The sequence below is a fragment of the Geotrypetes seraphini genome, chromosome 3 (genome assembly GCF_902459505.1).
Source record: "Geotrypetes seraphini chromosome 3, aGeoSer1.1, whole genome shotgun sequence".
Lineage (NCBI taxonomy): Eukaryota > Metazoa > Chordata > Amphibia > Gymnophiona > Dermophiidae > Geotrypetes > Geotrypetes seraphini.
The window spans coordinates 369,027,560-369,046,495 of NC_047086.1; the positions used below are offsets into that span (position 1 = coordinate 369,027,560).

The following is an 18,936-nucleotide window of genomic DNA, read 5'->3' on the forward strand; positions in this document are numbered from 1 at the left end:
TTCCGGTGCCCCCTCCGGAGTGGGGCACGGGCAGGTACTCCATTTACTTTGTGGTGCCCAAGAAGGAGGGGACTTTTCGGCCCATCCTCGATTTGAAAGGGGTCAACAGGGCTCTCAAGATTCCCTCTTTCCGTATGGAAACTCTGCGGTCGGTCATTCTGGCGGTTCAGCCGGGGGAGTTTCTCACTTCTCTCGATCTGACGGAGGCCTACTTGCATGTTCCCATTCGGGCCTCTCATCAGCGTTTCCTGCGCTTTGCGATCTTGGGTCGGCACTTTCAGTTCTGTGCGCTTCCCTTTGGGCTGGCCACGGCTCCTCGGACGTTCACCAAGGTGATGGTGGTCATCGCGGCAGCCTTGCGGTCGGAGGGCATCCTGGTACACCCCTACCTGGACGACTGGTTAATTCGGGCAAAGTCGTTGCAGGAAAGCTCCCGGGTTACTGCTCGGGTGGTGGAGTTTCTCCGGTCGCTGGGCTGGGTGGTCAACCTTTCCAAGAGTCGGTTGGTCCCGGCTCAGCGTCTGGAGTACCTAGGGGTGCTGTTCGACACCTCCTTGGGGAAGGTCTTCCTCCCAGAGGGCCGGGTGAGCAAATTGCAATCTCAGATTCGCCTGCTTTTGGCGTCCCGGTGTCCTCGGGCGCGAGATTTCCTCCAGGTCTTGGGGTCGATGGCGGCGTCCCTGGACGTGGTGAGGTGGGCGCGGGCCCACATGCGTCCTCTCCAGTATGCTCTGCTCCGGAGGTGGTCTCCCCAGAGGCACGGGATGGATGTTCCGGTTCCCCTGCGAGGCTTGGCGCGCTGCAGTCTGCGTTGGTGGCTCCAGACCCCTCACCTAGTTCAGGGGGTGGGTCTGGATCTCCCGCAGTGGACGGTGCTCCTGACGGATGCGAGTCTCCTGGGTTGGGGGGCTCAGTGTTTGGGTCACTCAGCCCAGGGCACCTGGTCCGCGGAGGAGGCCGCCTGGTCGATCAACGTGTTGGAGACCAGAGCGGTCCGTCTGGCGCTGTTGGCTTTCCACTCCCTGTTGCGGGGCAAGTCGGTCAGAGTGCTGTCGGACAATGCCACGGCGGTGGCTTATGTCAATCGTCAGGGGGGCACCAAGAGCACTCGGGTGGCGCAGGAGGCGGCTCTGCTCATGGTTTGGGCGGAATCCCATCTGCTGGACCTCTCGGCCTCTCACATAGCCGGAGTAGAAAATGTTCAGGCAGACTTCCTCAGTCGTCACTTCCTAGATCCAGGAGAGTGGTGTCTCGGCGCCGAGGCGTTTCAGTTGATAGTGCAGGCTTGGGGGCAGCCCCTGATGGACCTGATGGCCACGGGTGGCAACGCCAAAGTGCCCCGCTTCTTCAGTCGTCGCAGGGACGGTCTGGCCGAGGGTCTGGATGCTCTGGTCCAGCAGTGGCCAACGGAGGGGCTGTTGTATGTATTCCCTCCTTGGCCGCTGGTGGGCAGAGTGCTTCTTCGCATTGTTTACCATCCGGGTTTGGTGGTGCTGGTGGCGCCGGATTGGCCTCGCCGTCCGTGGTATGCGGATCTGGTGAGGCACCTGGTAGCGGGTCCTCTTCCTCTGCCTCTCTCGGACGACCTGCTGATGCAGGGTCCCATTCCCATGTTCGACCCGTCTCCCTTCTGTCTTACGGCGTGGCTCTTGAAAGGGGTCGCCTTAGCAAGAAGGGATATTCCGACAAGGTGATCTCTACACTGTTGGGGTCCCGGAGGCTTTCTACCTCTCGGGCTTATGTGCGGGTTTGGCGTCTCTTTGAGGAATGGTGTCGGGCGCGGGGAGTGACCTCTTTTCGCGCTTCTCTGCCTAACATTCTGGAGTTCTTGCAGGACGGTCTGGATAGAGGCCTGGCTTGGTCTTCTCTCCGGGTTCATCTTGCGGCCCTGTCGGCTTTTCGAGGGTTGGTGTCAGGTCAGCGTTTATCGGCTCTTCCTGATGTGATTAGGTTTTTGCGGGCGGCCAAGTTGCTTAGGCCTCCCCTACGGCCCTCGGTTCCCTCTTGGGATCTTAATCTGGTGCTTTCTGTATTGGTGCGTCCGCCTTTCGAGCCGTTGGACGACTGTTCTTTGAAGGACCTTACTTTGAAGGCGGTCTTTTTGGTGGCCATTACTTCTGCTAGGCGTGTTTCTGAGCTGCAGGCTTTCTCTTGTAGGACTCCCTTCTTGGAGTTTTCTAGGGAGCGGGTCGTCTTGCGGCCTGTTCCTTCCTTTCTGCCTAAGGTTGTTTCTCCTTTTCATGTCAATCAATCGGTGGTTCTCCCGGTCTTGGGTGGTCGGGAGGGCTCTTCTGAGCAACGGCAGCTGCGCAAGTTGGATGTCGGTCGGGTCCTTCGCTCTTATGTGCAGCGGACCCAGGAATTCCGGAAGTCCGATCGTCTCTTTGTCCTCCTGGCGGGTCCTCGTCGGGGAGCTGGCGCTTCTAAGGCTACTATTGCGCGCTGGATCAAGGAGACGATTGCTTCCGCTTATCTTCTGAAACAGCAGCCTGTTCCGGAGTTTCTCAAGGCTCATTCCACTCGGGGTCAGGCGGCTTCTTGGGCTGAGTCGTCGCTCGTGCCTCCTGTGGATATTTGTAAGGCTGCGGTTTGGTCCTCCTTGCATTCCTTTGTTCGTCATTATCGGGTTGATGTGCAGGCGCGTCGGGACGCGGTGTTCGGTGAGCGTGTACTGGTATCGGCCCTTCGGGGGTCCCGCCCGTGAGAGGGACTGCTTTGGTACGTCCCATTCGTAAAGTTAACCTCTACTGGTCTGGAGAGTGCTAAAGAAGGAGAAATTAGGTTCTTACCTGCTAATTTACTTTCTTTTAGCTTCTCCAGACCAGTAGAGGTCCCCACCCTGTCTGTTGTTGTTGTTGTTGGGGCTGTTGCGCGGGCAGTTTTTGGTTTTTTGCTGCGGGTTCTAGTATTTTTCTAGGGCCGGGGAGAATTGAAGAACAGCGGCTGTGGCTCGGCTGGCTTAGCTGGCGAGCTGTGGGGACATTCTTCCTTCGGGAATTTCTCCTCTGCATTTTCCAACAGCATTTTGGGTTTTGTTATTTGTTACTCCTTTCGGAGTATTGTTTTTTCTCTCTGTTGTTTTCCAGTTCTTGGTTCTGCTTGGCTATTCGGCAGACTGAGGGAAATAGAGAGGAGGGGCTAGGATATACTGTCCCAAAGTTTTGTTTTCAGTCTCCACCTGCTGGTCATGATTAGATATATACCCATTCGTAAAGTTAACCTCTACTGGTCTGGAGAAGCTAAAAGAAAGTAAATTAGCAGGTAAGAACCTAATTTCTCCTTTTTTCACATAACATTTACTTTTATATTTCACTTCAGGATCTTCAGAAGTGCCAGTAATAGCCAAATGTTTTCAATGGCTAAGTACTTGTTTGGCACTGGCCTTGTCATCAGATCCACACTATTTTTTGTGTTTAAAGTGCTCCGTGCAAATTCTAAACTATATATATAAATATTAACATTTTATCTTTCAAACTTGAACGTATCTTTGTTTTGTTGTTAGTATCAGGAAGGGACCTGTCAGTTCTCCGATATGTTTTGCCCGAAGGCTGTATCAAGAAGACCCCTACAGCATAAAATACATATATTTATGATGAGTTATGCTAGTAATATAGACCCTGTGCTGTTTATTATTCTAATACAACCTCAGGGTCCATAGTGCATCTTAAAAATGAATCTTAAAAGTAAATGATTACCCCTTGTATAATGTTCTGCACCATCCCGATCTGATAGCTTCTTCTGAACAAGATGGTCGCTACGTTTTTTGCATTACTTTTAGCCCTACCTCTATGCTTACGTCAGCTTTGAAGGCAGCCAATCAGGGCTCACACCAAAGACATCCATTCGATTTCTTGGTTTAAACCTGCTGGTTCTATTGTATTTAGTTCAAAGATCCACTTTTGTTCCCTAAAGTTTAATCTCTGTTCAGAATGACCTCCCTCCCACCCTTCTTTAATATGGGCTATAATTCGCCATTGGATATCATCTACCGTATGTGCATACTGTTGCTAGTGTTGAACCAGTGGGGCTTGAATTATACCATTAACAATCCTAGATTTATGTTCATTAAGCCTGATGTTTATTGCACGGCTTGTCCTGCCCACGTAAATGAGCTTACAAGGTCATATTATAATGTAAACCACATTATGGGATCTGCAAGAAGTACGCGTTCTGGATCTTATTATTATATCGCTATCAGGGGGTTGCCATTCGCAACCCTCAATTGTTTTTCCGCACCATTGGAAATTGCCACACTGTAAGTGTACTTTTTCTTCCTCTGTCTTTTCTTCCATTCCCTCAGTGTATCTATATCTTGCTAGATGTTCTCCCAAATTTCTCCCCCTGTTATAAGCTATAGTGGGAAATTCTTCAAATAAGCCAGATATAGTTTGCGAGATTTGCCAGTGTTTTCTCATACTTGTGACCAGTAGATTAGAATGGTCATAGAAGGGCATAACACATACCATTGTGTTGTCAATATGTTCATACTCTTGGGTAGGCTGTTCTTGTCTATTCAATAAGAGCTCCCGATTGGCAAATTTTAGCCCTGAGAAATGCTTTCCGAATGGATTACATTGGGTATCCCCTCTGAGCTATTCGCGTCTCTAGACTTTTAGCTTGGAATGTAAAATCTTCTTCATCAGTGCAGATTCTCTTTAACTGAAGAAACTGTCCCACTGGCAAATTGAATTTTAATTTATATAGATGATGGCTGTGAAATTGGAGAAGAGTATTCTTTTCAACTGGTTTGCGGTATAAGGTGGTTTTAAACTGTTGTTGGTCACGAAAGATGGTGAGGTCCAAAAACTCTAGCCTCTGTTTATTATATGATAGAGTGAACTTAATCTATTGATCCAATGTATTAAGGAACTGAACAAATTATTTTAAAGATTCCTCCATGCTCACCCAGATGAAAAAAATATCTAAAAATTGTCTCCAAACCATCACTGTTTTAAATTCTGGGGCAAGCATATAGCAACTTAATCCATTTAACCTTTTTTTAAATGCATCTTCATTAACTGCTTTAATATATCCTCTGGAAATGAGTTCCAGAGCTCAACTATGCATTAAGTGAAAAAATATTTTTCTCCTATTTGTCTTAAATGTCTTATTATGTTACATCCACTCCAGAGTCAGTACGATAGGTGTTTTATCTCAACCTGTGAACTAGGTCTTGCAAAAACCCACACATTTTTTCCTGTGCTCCTCCCACTTAGCTGAGGAGCACAGGGCCCCCTACAGTTTTTATTTCTGCAAGTTTACCATGCAGAAGTGCTTCTGATATGTTTTGCTTTTTATTCTTTTTTCTGCTTAAGTTCATTCTTTTTTGGTGGCTTTGGTGCCTTGAGACCCTTTTCGGAGGAGTTCTCTGCCTGGGAAAGGAAGCAGTTTCTGTGGAGTCAGACTGCAGCTTCACAGGGCAAGCTTCAGGTAGACCTGTGGATTCAGCCTGCTGTGTGCCATATCAAGGCTCGTGATCCATTCCCCAGGGAGCAAGCTTGCCTCCTGACCTTGTCAGAGTCTTCAGCACAGGCTGTATGCGCCCTGAGTAAGATCCCTTGGGATATCAGGGCACAAACTGCATTTTCCCGCCACCAGTCATGTGGCAAGATTATGAGGGGGGGGGGCAGAGGTTTTGGTCAGTATCCATACAACTGGCAGCCTGAAGATCTGAAAGATTGGTGTATTTGGACAAAATTTGAACAGAAATTCCTTTTCCTTCAATGCAGTTGCAAGATAGAACTGGAAGGCAGGCACTTTGGAGACTGAGTACAACCACATTACTTCCTATGAGGAATAAAGGGGTCAAAAACGTGTATTTTAGCCCTTTCTGGGGGTAGGTTTCAGGTCTCCCACCTCCAAGACTCCTATTTCAGCAATTTTTATCTTTCTGACTCCACAGGCCGTTTGTGGCACAAATTTACTGGCAGCAGCTATCTTAGATTTTATCAATCCTTTTTCAATTTCTTTTTTCTGCCTCATAACCCTATGATTTTGTGAAAAATCATTAGGGATGGACTCCTCAGCCTCTAATCTGATGGTTTTATGTGTGGATTGTGCTGGACTTTTGGTGGAAGCATGTCTATATACCACATGATGTGGATCGCGAGGGGAAGGGGTGGGAGCTTCGGACTTACCCTATCTGGGTCTTTGAGGGCCCAGGAGCCAATGTAGGTCCGTGAATTGGGCAAAAATATCCCAAGTGCCAGTTTTTGGTGACAGCTTGAAACACAAGTGCACCGAGTCCAGGGACTTCTTGCAAGCCTCAACTGGAGGTTATCGGGAACCAGTCTTGTCCCAGGTGTGAGGCTTCTCCCCAGAATTCATCCAGCTTATGTGGAGAGCACATCTCACAGACTTGGCTTACATGGCAGAGCCGGCAGGCATGTTGCTAGCTTCCAGACCAGTATCTTTGGCTGAGGTCACTGCCAGGTCCCCAGTACCCAGGCTCCTGTGGATTCTGATAGCCTTGGTTGGCACGCTGATACTTTGAACACTATTTCCACCCTGGATGACACTGATTCCCTTTGTTGAGCAAGATGCCTCAGGGAGCCCTGATCCAGGTGATGACCTCTTTGTACACTGCCTGTTCAAAGTTGATCTCAGTCCACCATTTTATTACAGGCGCCATGAAAGAACTGAAGTTGGAAGGTCAGCCCTCCATGTCTTGGTGCACTGTCATGAGCTGTTCTAATGCTCTGACATCCTTTTTTCCTGTGCATTCAGATCTCACTGCTCTAGTCACAGAACAGTGGGAGACACCGGAGAGTTCTTTCAAATCGATTAAAGCTATGTCTAAGCTTTATCTTATGGTGCCAGAGTTTCAACAGCTGTTTGAGCAGCCGAAGGTGGATTTGGCAGTGACTTAGATTACCAAGCACACAGCCCACCCTAGTTAAGGAGGAGTGATGCTTAAAGCTTCCCAGGATCGCGCAGGGTAGATATGGTCTTAAAGAAGCTCTTTGAAGTGGCTTCTTCGTGCATTAATGCTATAGGAGCTGCCTCATTTGCAGCATGTGCCTATCACATGAAATTGCACCATGATACCTCAGCAGAGGAGGATGCCTGCCCTCAGATGGTGCTAGAGAGCATGGACTATGTAGCATACACATTGAATAACCTCATAAAGGTTCTAGACAAGGTCTCAGCTTATGTAGTGTTGGCTCGCAGGACGCTTTGGATCCGCCACTGGGCTGGAGATTCACAATGAGCTATTTACAGTGAAGAATGTTGTTAAGTTATGATTCCTTTTTCTGTAATGAGTTATATTAGCATCTTTTGCAAGCAAGTGCTATTGCTTAAGCCTTGAAGCAAGAAGTTCTGCTTTTTCTTTTGAAAGATTTAGATCACAAATAAGATCATTAAGCTCAGCTTGTGTAAAGGTCTCTGGTTCTGAATTTTCATTATTCAGATCAGGATAATTCTGGATTGTGATCAGCTTCTGCATCATCATCACATTCCTCATCATGTTCCATAGAAGCAAGTCCATTTTGTGGAGGTACAGGGACAGGCAGTGAGTCATCATGAGGAACAGGCCTAATAGCAGAATTCAGAGTAGGATATATAATTTTGTGCTTAGTTTTGCTGAGAATCCAATTGTGTTCACAAGGCAAAAGTAGCAATCTTTAATATGGTCTCGCGGTTCTCTCCATATCATTGGGATTGCAAATGACATTGCTGCCTTTCATTGATTGAGCCAGTCACAAAGTCCGTTGAAACAACTGGTACAGATGATATGTGGAGCCCAAGACTTATCCTGGTCACCCAGTCGACAGCCAAAGTACAATTTGTATACTTTCTTCAGATTCTAAGTAATTGGACGACGATGTGCTTTTGTCATGAATGAACCACAGGCATAACAGAAACTATCTGGATGATTAGTACAATGTCTTGGCATGATAAATACTGATATTAATCACCGTCTATAGCTTAAAAAAAGAAAGACAACTGTCGTTAATCCTCCTTAACGTTGATAATTATATATAATGAGCCTCATTACAAAAATGTGATGTGCTAGTGAAAAACAGATTTGAAATCAGCATGAAAAATACTATAAAACCCACCCAACATTAAGTCTGATGAAAATGGTGTGTAATTTTCTTAAAGGTGTATGCAAACTCTTGGAGCCATTGGCACATAACTGTGCATACATCCATTGTGTCCTTTCAAGTTAGTGTGCAAGTTCTGCACAGTTTGTTTGCATACAATTGCGCTGCATCAGTATGCACAAATTTTGGCATTGTGCTTTTGTTCAATGGTGTACCTAGGGTATGTGACACCTAGGGCTAACTATTTTTATGAGATAACTGATGGGGAGGGAGGGTGAACAGTCTTTATAGATTGGCTCTCCATGATAACCCAAATTTTTAACCTTGGATTGTATTCGAGTCACCCTTTTTTCCCCCTTTTTGGAGGGAAAAAGGATACCTCAGTTTATATTCGGATCAGTTTATATTTGAGCATATATGGTATATGCAGCAATTAATTGTAAAAAAAAAAAAAAAAGAAACAAAAACCCTAAAGGTCTTTGTTATGCAAGCACTGTGGCAATGTTTCATTTGCATAGAACAAAAGCATTTTTTGTAATTCATGTTCATATTTTTTAATAGATTGGACTCCTGATGAAGGTTTTGCCAAAACACTGTCAGTGTTGTCATGCCTATTAAAGAGCTTGTTCCTTTGCATCACATTCATTTGCCTCACTTGTTCCCAGTTTCCTTTTATTTATGACGTCTTGCACCAGGGTCTTCTGAAGATGTTTGCCAGTTTTTCTCGTCTAGTAATAACAAAAGCACTTATCTAAACATTACACTCTCTGACATGAGCTGTATTGCAAAGCAGTGCTGGAAGATGTCTTAGAAAAGCTGCTGTATGAATCAAATTGCAGCCCCAGAGGAGGGTGGGAGGGAGAGGGAAAATTATACACTTTGTTAAAAATGTGTTCACAGCTAATGCAGTTTCAAATGTCGTTGCATTACAATGCATAAAAATTAGTCTGTTTTTGCTGGTGTTAATATATTGGGCAAAAAATACTGCCATTGTTTTCATCTTTTATTACAGAATTGTATTATTAAATAGAACTCTCTCTTGGAAACTAATCTATCATGTCAGTGGAAGATGCTGTCACAGGGATTGGGCAACTTATTGTACAATGAATAATCACGTACCACCCACATGTCCTCTCTCTGCTACTCCACGTGCCTCCCCCCCCCCCCCAATCACAGTCACCACATTAAAATTGGTACCTTCAGCTGAAGATGTTCTCTTTTTCAGCCCCTTCGTGCTGTTTGAGCAGTAGGGAAGTTAGTGACACACATCTAGTTGCTGATGCTGATACTCCACACACATGCTCACTGAGTATTCACGGTGGTGTGGTTTCAATGTCTACAATCATACTGCTCACTTCCTTACTACTCAGCATGTGGAGAACATCTGCAGCTGGTAGGGCTTGGACATCCCTTTCAGCAACATTGGCCATGCATGCCAGTGATTTGCCTAACCTTGTGCCATCAGTACATATGCTTGTGCAGTGCAAACTCAACATGTCACAGAGAAGATGAGGAATCCAAAATGATGAACACATTAAAGTCAGTTGTATTTAAGCATGTCATCATGAAGAGTGTGATGCAGTGGTTAAAGCTACAGCCTCAGCACCCTGAGGTTGTGGGTTCAAACCCATGCTACTCCTTTTGACCATGGGTAAGTCGCTTAATTCCCCCCTTAATTCCCCCCCATACATTAGATAGATTGTAAGCCCACTAGGATAGACAACGAAAAATGCTTGAGTGCCTGAATAAATTCATGTAAACCATGGGTTCCCATGGGAGAAAGGTATAGAAAATTGGATAAATAAATAAATGGTTCATAGTAAAATGCACCCAGTCAAGTACATGCAGACATTTTAGCACAAGACAAAAGAAGCGCAGGATACATGCGCGCAGGTCTATATCAAGCAAGCCAATAGCATGCAAGAGAAATGCGAGCAGACAAATGTGCGCAGGTCTATATTTAGTATTGTGTTTCCATTTACTATATTCTGATATAAATATGCCTCCAGTCGCGCTTTTACACAGTGCGCTATTGTTGCTACATGCGTTTATCTTATGCTTCTCTAGCGCACATATTATATAACTTTAAAAACATTAAGCCCCGTTCTAAATTAAAGATATGATAATATGAACATACCTGGAAATGTAGAAATGTGGAAGTAGTGTTGTTCTCACCAACAACAATTCCTGCTACAGACAAAGTTCTAGCGAGATAACACTCACCCAAACCAAAGAAGGGCGTGCTGTTCTCACCACATATAAAAAGAGCCTATGACCATGTTCTCATAAGAACATAAGAATTGCCACTGCTGAGTCAGACCAGTGGTCCATCATGCCCAGCAGTTCGTTCATGCGGCGGCCCTCTGGTCTAAGACCAGCACCCTAACTGAGACTAGCCCTACCAGCGCACGTTCTTGTTCTGCAGAAACTTGTCTAACTTTGTCTTGAATCCTTGGAGGGTGTTTTCCCCTATAACAGTAACATAGTAGATGACGGCAGATAAAGACCCGAATGGTCCATCCAGTCTGCCCAACCTGATTCAATTTAAAATTTTTTATTTTTTAAAATTTTTTCTTCTTAGCTATTTCTGGGCAAGAATCCAAAGCTTTACCCGGTACTGTGCTTGGGTTCCAACTGCCAAAATCTCTGTTAAGACTTACTCCAGCCCATCTATACCCTCCCAGCCATTGAAGCCCTCCCCTGCCCAACCTCCACCAAACGGCCATACACAGACACAGACCGTGCAAGTCTGCCCAGTAACTGGCCTAGTTCAATATTTAATATTATTTTCTGATTCTAAATCTTCTGTGTTCATCCCACGCTTCTTTGAACTCAGTCACAGTTTTACTCTCCACCACCTCTCTCGGGAGCGCATTCCAGGCATCCACTACCCTCTCCGTAAAGTAGAATTTCCTAACATTGCCCCTGAATCTACCACCCTTCAACCTCAAATTATGTCCTCTGGTTTTACCATTTTCCTTTCTCTGGAAAAGATTTTGTTCTACGTTAATACCCTTCAAGTATTTGAACGTCTGAATCATATCTCCCCTGTCTCTCCTTTCCTCTAGGGTATACATATTCAGGGCTTCCAGTCTCTCCTCATACGTCTTCTGGTGCAAGCCTCCTATCATTTTTGTCGCCCTCCTCTGGACCGCCTCATGTCTTCTTACGTCTTTCGCCAGATACGGTCTCCAAAACTGAACACAATACTCCAAGTGGGGCCTCACCAATGACCTGTACAGGGGCATCAACACCTTCTTCCTTCTACTGACTACGCCTCTCTTTATACAGCCCAGCATCCTTCTGGCAACAGCCACTGCCTTGTCACACTGTTTTTTCGCCTTTAGATCTTCGGACACTATCACCCCAAGGTCCCTCTCCCCGTCCGTGCATATCAGCTTCTCTCCTCCCAGCATATACGGTTCCTTCCTATTATTAATCCCCAAATCCATTACTCTGCATTTCTTTGCATTGAATTTTAGTTGCCAGGCATTAGACCATTCCTCTAACTTTTGCAGATCCTTTTTCATATTTTCCACTCCCTCTTCGGTATCTACCGTATTTTCACGCAAATAACACGCACCCGTATAAAACGCGCACACGTGTATAGCGCGCAGAAATCACGATGATAAGCACAAAAACTTTGGTATAACGCGCTCACGATTATACCGCGCATGCTGCCCGACTCTCCGTTCACCCCCCTGACTTCCGTGCACTGCCCCGCCTCTCCGTGCGCTGTCCCGACTCTCCGTTCACCCCCCCTGACTTCCGTGCACTGCCCCGCCTCTCCGTGCGCTGTCCCGACTCTCCGTTCACCCCCCCCTGACTTCCATGCACTGCCCTGACTTTCCGTGCGCTGTCCCGACTCTCCGTTCACCCCCCCTGACTTCCGTGCACTGCCCTGACTTTCCGTGCGCTGTCCCGACTCTCCGTTCACCCCCCTGACTTCCGTGCACTGCCCCGCCTCTCCGTGCGCTGTCCCGCCTCTCCGTTCACCCCCCCCGACGTCCGATTCATCCCCCCCCCCGGCAGGACCATTCGCACCCCCACCCCGAAGGACCGCCGACTCCCCGACAATATCGGGCCAGGAGGGAGCCCAAACCCTCCTGGCCACGGCGACCCCCTACCCCCACCCCGCACTACATTACAGGCAGGAGGGATCCCAGGCCCTCCTGCCCTCGACGCAAACCCCCCTCCCCCCCAACGACCGCCCCCCCCAAGAACCTCCGACCGCTCCCCCAGCCGACCCGCGACCCCCCCTGGCGACCCCCACGCCCCCCCCCACCCCCCTTCCCCGTACCTTTGGTAGTTGGGCCAGAAGGGAGCCCAAACCCTCCTGGCCACGGCGACCCCCTAACCCCACCCCGCACTACATTACGGGCAGGAGGGATCCCAGGCCCTCCTGCCCTCGACGCAAACCCCCCTCCCCCCCAACGACCCCCCCCCCCCAAGAACCTCCGACCGCTCCCCCAGCCGACCCGCGACCCCCCTGGCGACCCCCACGACCCCCCCACCCCCCTTCCCCGTACCTTTGGAAGTTGGCCGGACAGACGGGAGCCAAACTCGCCTGTCCGGCAGGCAGCCAACGAAGGAATGAGGCCGGATTGGCCCATCCGTCCTAAAGCTCCGCCTACTGGTGGGGCCTAAGGCGCGTGGGCCAATCAGAATAGGCCCTGGAGCCTTAGGTCCCACCTGGGGGTGCGGCCTGAGGCACATGGGCCCAACCCGACCATGTGCCTCAGGCCGCGCCCCCAGGTGGGACCTAAGGCTCCAGGGCCTATTCTGATTGGCCCACGCGCCTTAGGCCCCACCAGTAGGCGGAGCTTTAGGACGGATGGGCCAATCCGGCCTCATTCCTTCGTTGGCTGCCTGCCGGACAGGCGGGTTTGGCTCCCGTCTGTCCGGCCAACTTCCAAAGGTACGGGGAAGGGGGGTGGGGGGGTCGTGGGGGTCGGCCAGGGGGGTCGCGGGTCGGCTGGGGGGGCGGTCGGAGGTTCTTGGGGGGGGACGGTCGTTGGGGGGGAGGGGGGTTTGCGTCGAGGGCAGGAGGGCCTGGGATCCCTCCTGCCCGTAATGTAGTGCGGGGTGGGGTTAGGGGGTCGCCGTGGCCAGGAGGGTTTGGGCTCCCTTCTGGCCCGATATTGTCGGGAAGTCGGCGGTCCTTCGGGGTGGGGGTGCGAGTGGTCCTGCCGGGGGGGGGGGGATGTATCGGACGTCGGGGAGTCGGCCGGGCAAGAGGGCTTGGGCTCCCTCTTGCTCCGATCGTGGATGCGGGTGCGGGTGGGAGCGCGTGCGAGTGGTCGTTCGGGGTGGGGGTGCGAGTGGTCCTGCTGGGGGGGTGAATCGGGCGTCGGGCGGGGTGGGAACTATGTTTGAAAACTTTCGTATACCGCGCTCACGCATATAACGCGCGAGGGGTATGCGCGGTAGGTAAAAACGCGTATAACGCGCGCGTTATATGCGTGAAAATACGGTACTCTGTTACAGCCTCTGGAAGAGCGTTCCAGCTTTCTACCACTCTCTGGGTGAAGAAGAACTTCCTTACGTTTGTACGGAATCTATCCCCTTTCAACTTTAGAGAGTGCCCTCTTGTTCTCCCTACCTTGGAGAGGGTGAACAACCTGTCCTTATCTACTAAATCTATCCCCTTCAGTACCTTGAATGTTTCGATCATGTCCCCTCTCAATCTCCTCTGTTTGAGGGAGAAGAGGCCCAGTTTCTCTAATCTTTCGCTGTACGGCAGCTCCTCCAGCCCCTTAACCATCTTAGTCGCTTTTCTCTGGACCCTTTCAAGTAGTACCATGTCCTTCTTCATGTACGGCGACCAGTGCTGGACGCAGTACTCCAGGTGAAGGTGTACTATGGCCTGGTACAGGGGCATGATAACCTTCTCTGTTCTGTTCGTGATCCCCTTCTTTATCATTTCTAGCATTCTGTTTGCCCTTTTTGCTGCCGCCGCACATTGTGTGGACGGCTTCATTGACTTGTCGATCAGAACTCCCAAGTCCTTTTCCTGGGAGGTCTCTCCAAGTACCGCCCCGGACATCCTGTATTCGTGCATTAGATTTATGTTACCGACATGCATCACTTTACACTTATCCACATTGAACCTCATCTGCCATGCCCAGTTCATATTAAAAGAGCTTACATAACCATAGTAATGAAAGTGCACTCACGTGACCCAGCGATATAAAAGTTACGTCCCTTTACGTCCTGCGTTGGTCACGAGAAGATTTCTGAGGCGCGACATAACTACGACATGCATACATCGTGCACATTGATTGTCTTGCGCATGCGCATGAATGTTTCTAGTGTTATTGTCTCACGCTCATTTATCCTGCACGTGATTGTTTTGCGCGCGATTGTGTCACGCTCAGTTATCATGCGTGTGATTATAGTTGTGCACAATTGTTCTGTGCACAATTGTCAAGCTTCATTATCTTGTGCTCAAATGTCTGCGCGTATTTGACCGCACATTTGTTTTGCGCGGATTTGACTTGCCACCAAATAAATATCTTGCTACAAATAGTGGCAGAGCTGGACTATTTGCATATTTGAAATGACTGGTTGAAATTATTATTCTTGACTTAGTTGGGAATGTATAGATGTAGGTAGAATGTGCTTTTTTTGTGATTTTGTAATAGGTTGGGTGGGTAGGGTGGTATGTATTTTATTTCTAAATCACTTTGGGATTTTAAGACAAGTGGTAATTAAATAAATAAAAACATAAATGCTTGGAATAAGTATTGTTAGGACTAGATGAAAATCTGACATATAAGTGCTTCTTTACACCTCATCTGCCAGGCACACAGAGCAATGCCTTCTTCCATCTTGGAAAGAATTAGATTACCAGAAATTCATAGTTACTTCTATCTTGCTTATGTCAGCTGAGGGGAATATTGAGTAATGTATTCTCCTTGATTTAATTTTGAAGGAGTCTTCTGAAATCAGTTGAAGAGGAACTACATCAACGGTAATTTTTTTCTCCTTTTCCTCTCATCTTAACGTTCTTCATACTTTGTTTCTTGTTCTGTATTTATTTATAACACAATGTTTACTTGCCTTGTGCTGGTTAGATTAATATATCAGAGGTCTAATTTGTGTGAACTTCAGCTGTACTTTAATTAATTGAAAGCAAAGCATAAAATTATAAAATTCTGTGTAATGTGAAATATACTTGTTGATTTAGTCAATCTAATGCATCCATGATGCATTTCCGCAGGGGACATGTGGCACATTTGGAAGATGAGGATGAGGATGACATAAACCAGTAAGTCTTATTTTACTGTACTCTGCATGAGATTTTTAAATCTTAAGAATGAATTTAGAATGTTTGTTTGCTTGAGTTATTCAATGCATGGACTGAGTTGTTTGCTGTATTGCTACCATCCTTTGTCACAAATGGGGTAGTCAGCGACTGGGCCATGTCCCAGCCCCTCCCCTCAGCCTGTTTCGCGCTTGATTCTTTAATTCCCAATAAAGACTACTTCCACACCACCTTCTTCTGAAATGGGAATTTATTAAGAATTTTACACACTTTATTAAACGTGAGCGTGAAAATAACTTCTGATGTGTCAGATAAGTCTTAGTCTTTTTGCTGAATTTTGATTTTTTTTGTGTGTGTGTGTGTGTACATGAATGGCTGGTGGTCATTTTGAAACTTATTGAAGTTTTGATGTGTGGAGATTTTTATGCCTATGATAGCATTGAGACTTGAAGGATGGTACTGTCATGTTAATCTGAGGGTTTTTCTCTGGGTTTTTGGGGTTTTTTTTTACTTCACCATCTCTAATGGGTATCCAGCCATTCAACACAATATAACAAAGATTTGACATTTGGATTGCCTTTATTAATAAGGTCATAGCACTGTTACAATTGCAAATGTGGTATTAGCTATAATCGAAAGTTTGAGCCTTTAACATGCAATAAAAGGAAAAAGGGAGGAGTGTGTTTTGAAACAGCCCTAATGGCAAAATATGATTGTGTCGGCTATTTCATTCCCTCCCTGACGCGACCACAAAACTAAGTTTTTTCTTCTACTAAACTAAATAAGTTTATTTGAAAAATCATTCAGCTATAGAGAAACAAAAAATATATTAATTCATAGAAGTTAATTGTTTTATATCAAGAAATTCTAAGCACTTTATTGCACTTTTAAAAAAATTATTTTAATAAAAACCAAAAAATGGGACTAGTGACAAGACACGATGGAACAGCACTCCAGCCATTTTGGTCCAACGAGTGTCACCTCTGAAGTCCTATAAAAAATATTGCAATGATATGAATTTATTTGATCAATTGCCTACTGAGTACGCGGATTGTGCTTCGCGTCCAACATACAGGATATTTCATGCTAGTAATTCATACACAGACATGTAATTTAATCCAAATAATAGTTATTCAGTTTATATCCAATTAAACTTGAGGTTAAAATTAGAATTAAGTTTAAATTGCATTACATTCATTACCAAGTCTGTAAAATATTCTGTGTGTGTGGGAGGGGGGTCCTGTCCAGTCTCTCCTCAGACTTAAGTGGTCTATATAGAGAAAGAGGTTCCCCCCCCGCCCCCGGGTTCAGAAGCTGGTGCCTGCTTATGTACTCTCGCAATGACCAGCAATACATCATTCTAGTCTTCCAATGTTCAGTTAACACGCCACTGTAAAAGGTTGTACTTATTTGAACAAAGGCCTTCCTAAGCACCACCGCTGACAATTTATTAACAAATTGCAAAACTTGTTTTTTCTAGGAAGAAAGAATATATTTTTACCAGTATTCTTCTTATGTCTTAAAGGATGAATCAAATATAGCCCTCTGACTAACTTTGTGTCTGACAAACTGACAGTTTGGAGTTTTTTTCTGTGTCTGACTATATCTCTATAAAGCTGACAGCTTCACAGTCACTAAACTAAGCAGGGTCAAAATAATTGACCTTTCCCTATACTGGTCCTCTGGAGTTTCCATAGTAACAATGTCCCTAGCTAAAGGTCACCAAGGTCAATTTCCACATGTTGTATCTGGGTTCTCCAAAATCTAAAGTTTTAGAATATTAGTTAAAACATTTCATATTGAAATACACACACACACACACAGTCTGGGGCCCCAAACTCATACATCCATATTTCTCCTATTTAAAAATTAGTGTTAAACTGTTTGTATTCATGAATATGAAATCCTATATTTTCCCTGCAACTTCCACAAGCCAGAGTAAAAACAGATACTTCTCTTTAGCAACCAGGTCAAAGGCCAACCCAAGTCTGCCAGCTAGTCCCTTGGACATGGCCCTAAACACTAGACAAAGAAACCTAAAAAAGCGGGAATCTGACTCTAGCTTTTTTTTCTGTCCTACACAGCAGTGCAGGAGAAGAGAAATGGATTTCTAATCTACTTCTAATTCTGTAATTCTTTTCCTGTGTTCCTTCTACTATAACTCAACAAAACCCATATATGTATTCTTACCAATATCCCACATTTATTCCAATTTGTTTATCTGGTCTGTATCCTCCTTTTATCCACTTTTTATATCACTTACAAACCTTTCTTACATATTCTTTAATATGGGCGTGTCCTTATATAAAAATTTTATCTAGCTTGTAAAACCCTAAAGAATAAGTAAGAAAATAAGTAAGTGACTACTTCTTTTATTGTTTTATGTTTGCATATACCACCCAGAAAGGCCTGTCACACCCTAGCACCTTTTGTCAGATTGTGCCACTCACTACATAAGCAATATTTATTTTTCTTTAGTTTATTTTGCTTATTTAAAATTTCACTTTAAATTTTGAGTGCCTTCAGTCCTATATTAGCTAAAATCGAACATAGCTCAAAATATACATTCTCCCAGGACAAGCAAATTCCCACTGATGGGTGACGTCACCGACGGAGCCCCGGTACGGACACTTCAAGAACTTGGAAAGTTCTCGATAGCCCGCACTGCGCATGCACGAGTGCCTTCTCGCACGATGTAGGTGTGCGGTCCCTCAATTTCTTAGTTTCTGCAGAGCTAAGAAGTCGTGTTTTCAACGGGTGTTGAAACTTTTTTCGCTGCTTTCCCGCTCTTGCGGTTTTCTGACTTTTTAGTCAGTTTCTTTTTCTTTTCTCATTGAAAAATAAATATTAATCCAACTGAACTTTTATAGTTTATTTATTTTTTTCTTTACCGTTGTTGGTTTGGCCTTGGTGGGGCCTTATGGATCGCCATTTTGTGTTCTCCCCACTTCATGGCTCCTGTTCTGTGTGAGTTTTTCCTGCTAAATTTGCTTCCATGCGGTTGTTTTGTTGTGGAACTTGTCTTCACCGTCATCCTTCTGTTATTTTGGCAATGTTGGGAACTCGGCCTTGCCAATTTTTTTTCTTCCCTTGCTTTTTTCCTCTTCAGTGCATTTTTATGTGGATCTTTCAGAAGCAGTTTTCCGGCAGCACTGCCAAGAATCCGGCACTGCTCCTCCAGTCCACATCGACCTTGACGGGCCCGATCCTACTCTGGGTAAGTTGGTGCTATTTCTTCCTTGGGCTTCAGGTCATAGTAGCAGAGAGTCAAGTCCTGCCGACCTCTTTTCAGCCCTATCTTTGGCTCCGCTTCGATATTGAGGACTGCTTTGATATATGCATGTTCTCTTGGAAGCGTGGAGCTACACCGATGGTACCGGCTACTTCTTCCTTTTTTTTGTTATCATTTATTTATAATTTTAACAATTGACAATAATTACAAGTCAATAAAAGCAAACATACAATGTAAACTGAAATTAAATCAAAATTCCAAATTGCTTAAAGAATATCAGCCTATACAATGTATTATTAGTCCACAACTTTAGAGACGAAGCTGGAGAAAAAACTGAAATAAAGCAACCAAGAAACTAAGTATCAGGCAAACTAAAGAGGCGATCTGAC

The 18,936-nt window shown here is 45.9% G+C and overlaps 1 protein-coding gene across 8 annotated transcripts in view; it reads left to right on the forward strand.

Moving 5' to 3' along the window:
- Nucleotides 1-18,936, forward strand: part of MAP4K3 (mitogen-activated protein kinase kinase kinase kinase 3) — a 294,708-nt gene that overhangs the window by 198,103 nt on the left and 77,669 nt on the right. For all 8 annotated transcript variants that reach the window (XM_033936081.1, XM_033936082.1, XM_033936076.1 and 5 more), the window contains 2 exons: nt 14,983-15,021; nt 15,271-15,318. In XM_033936081.1, the coding sequence (XP_033791972.1) occupies nt 14,983-15,021; nt 15,271-15,318 (87 nt within the window). The remainder of the gene's footprint in view (nt 1-14,982; nt 15,022-15,270; nt 15,319-18,936) is intronic.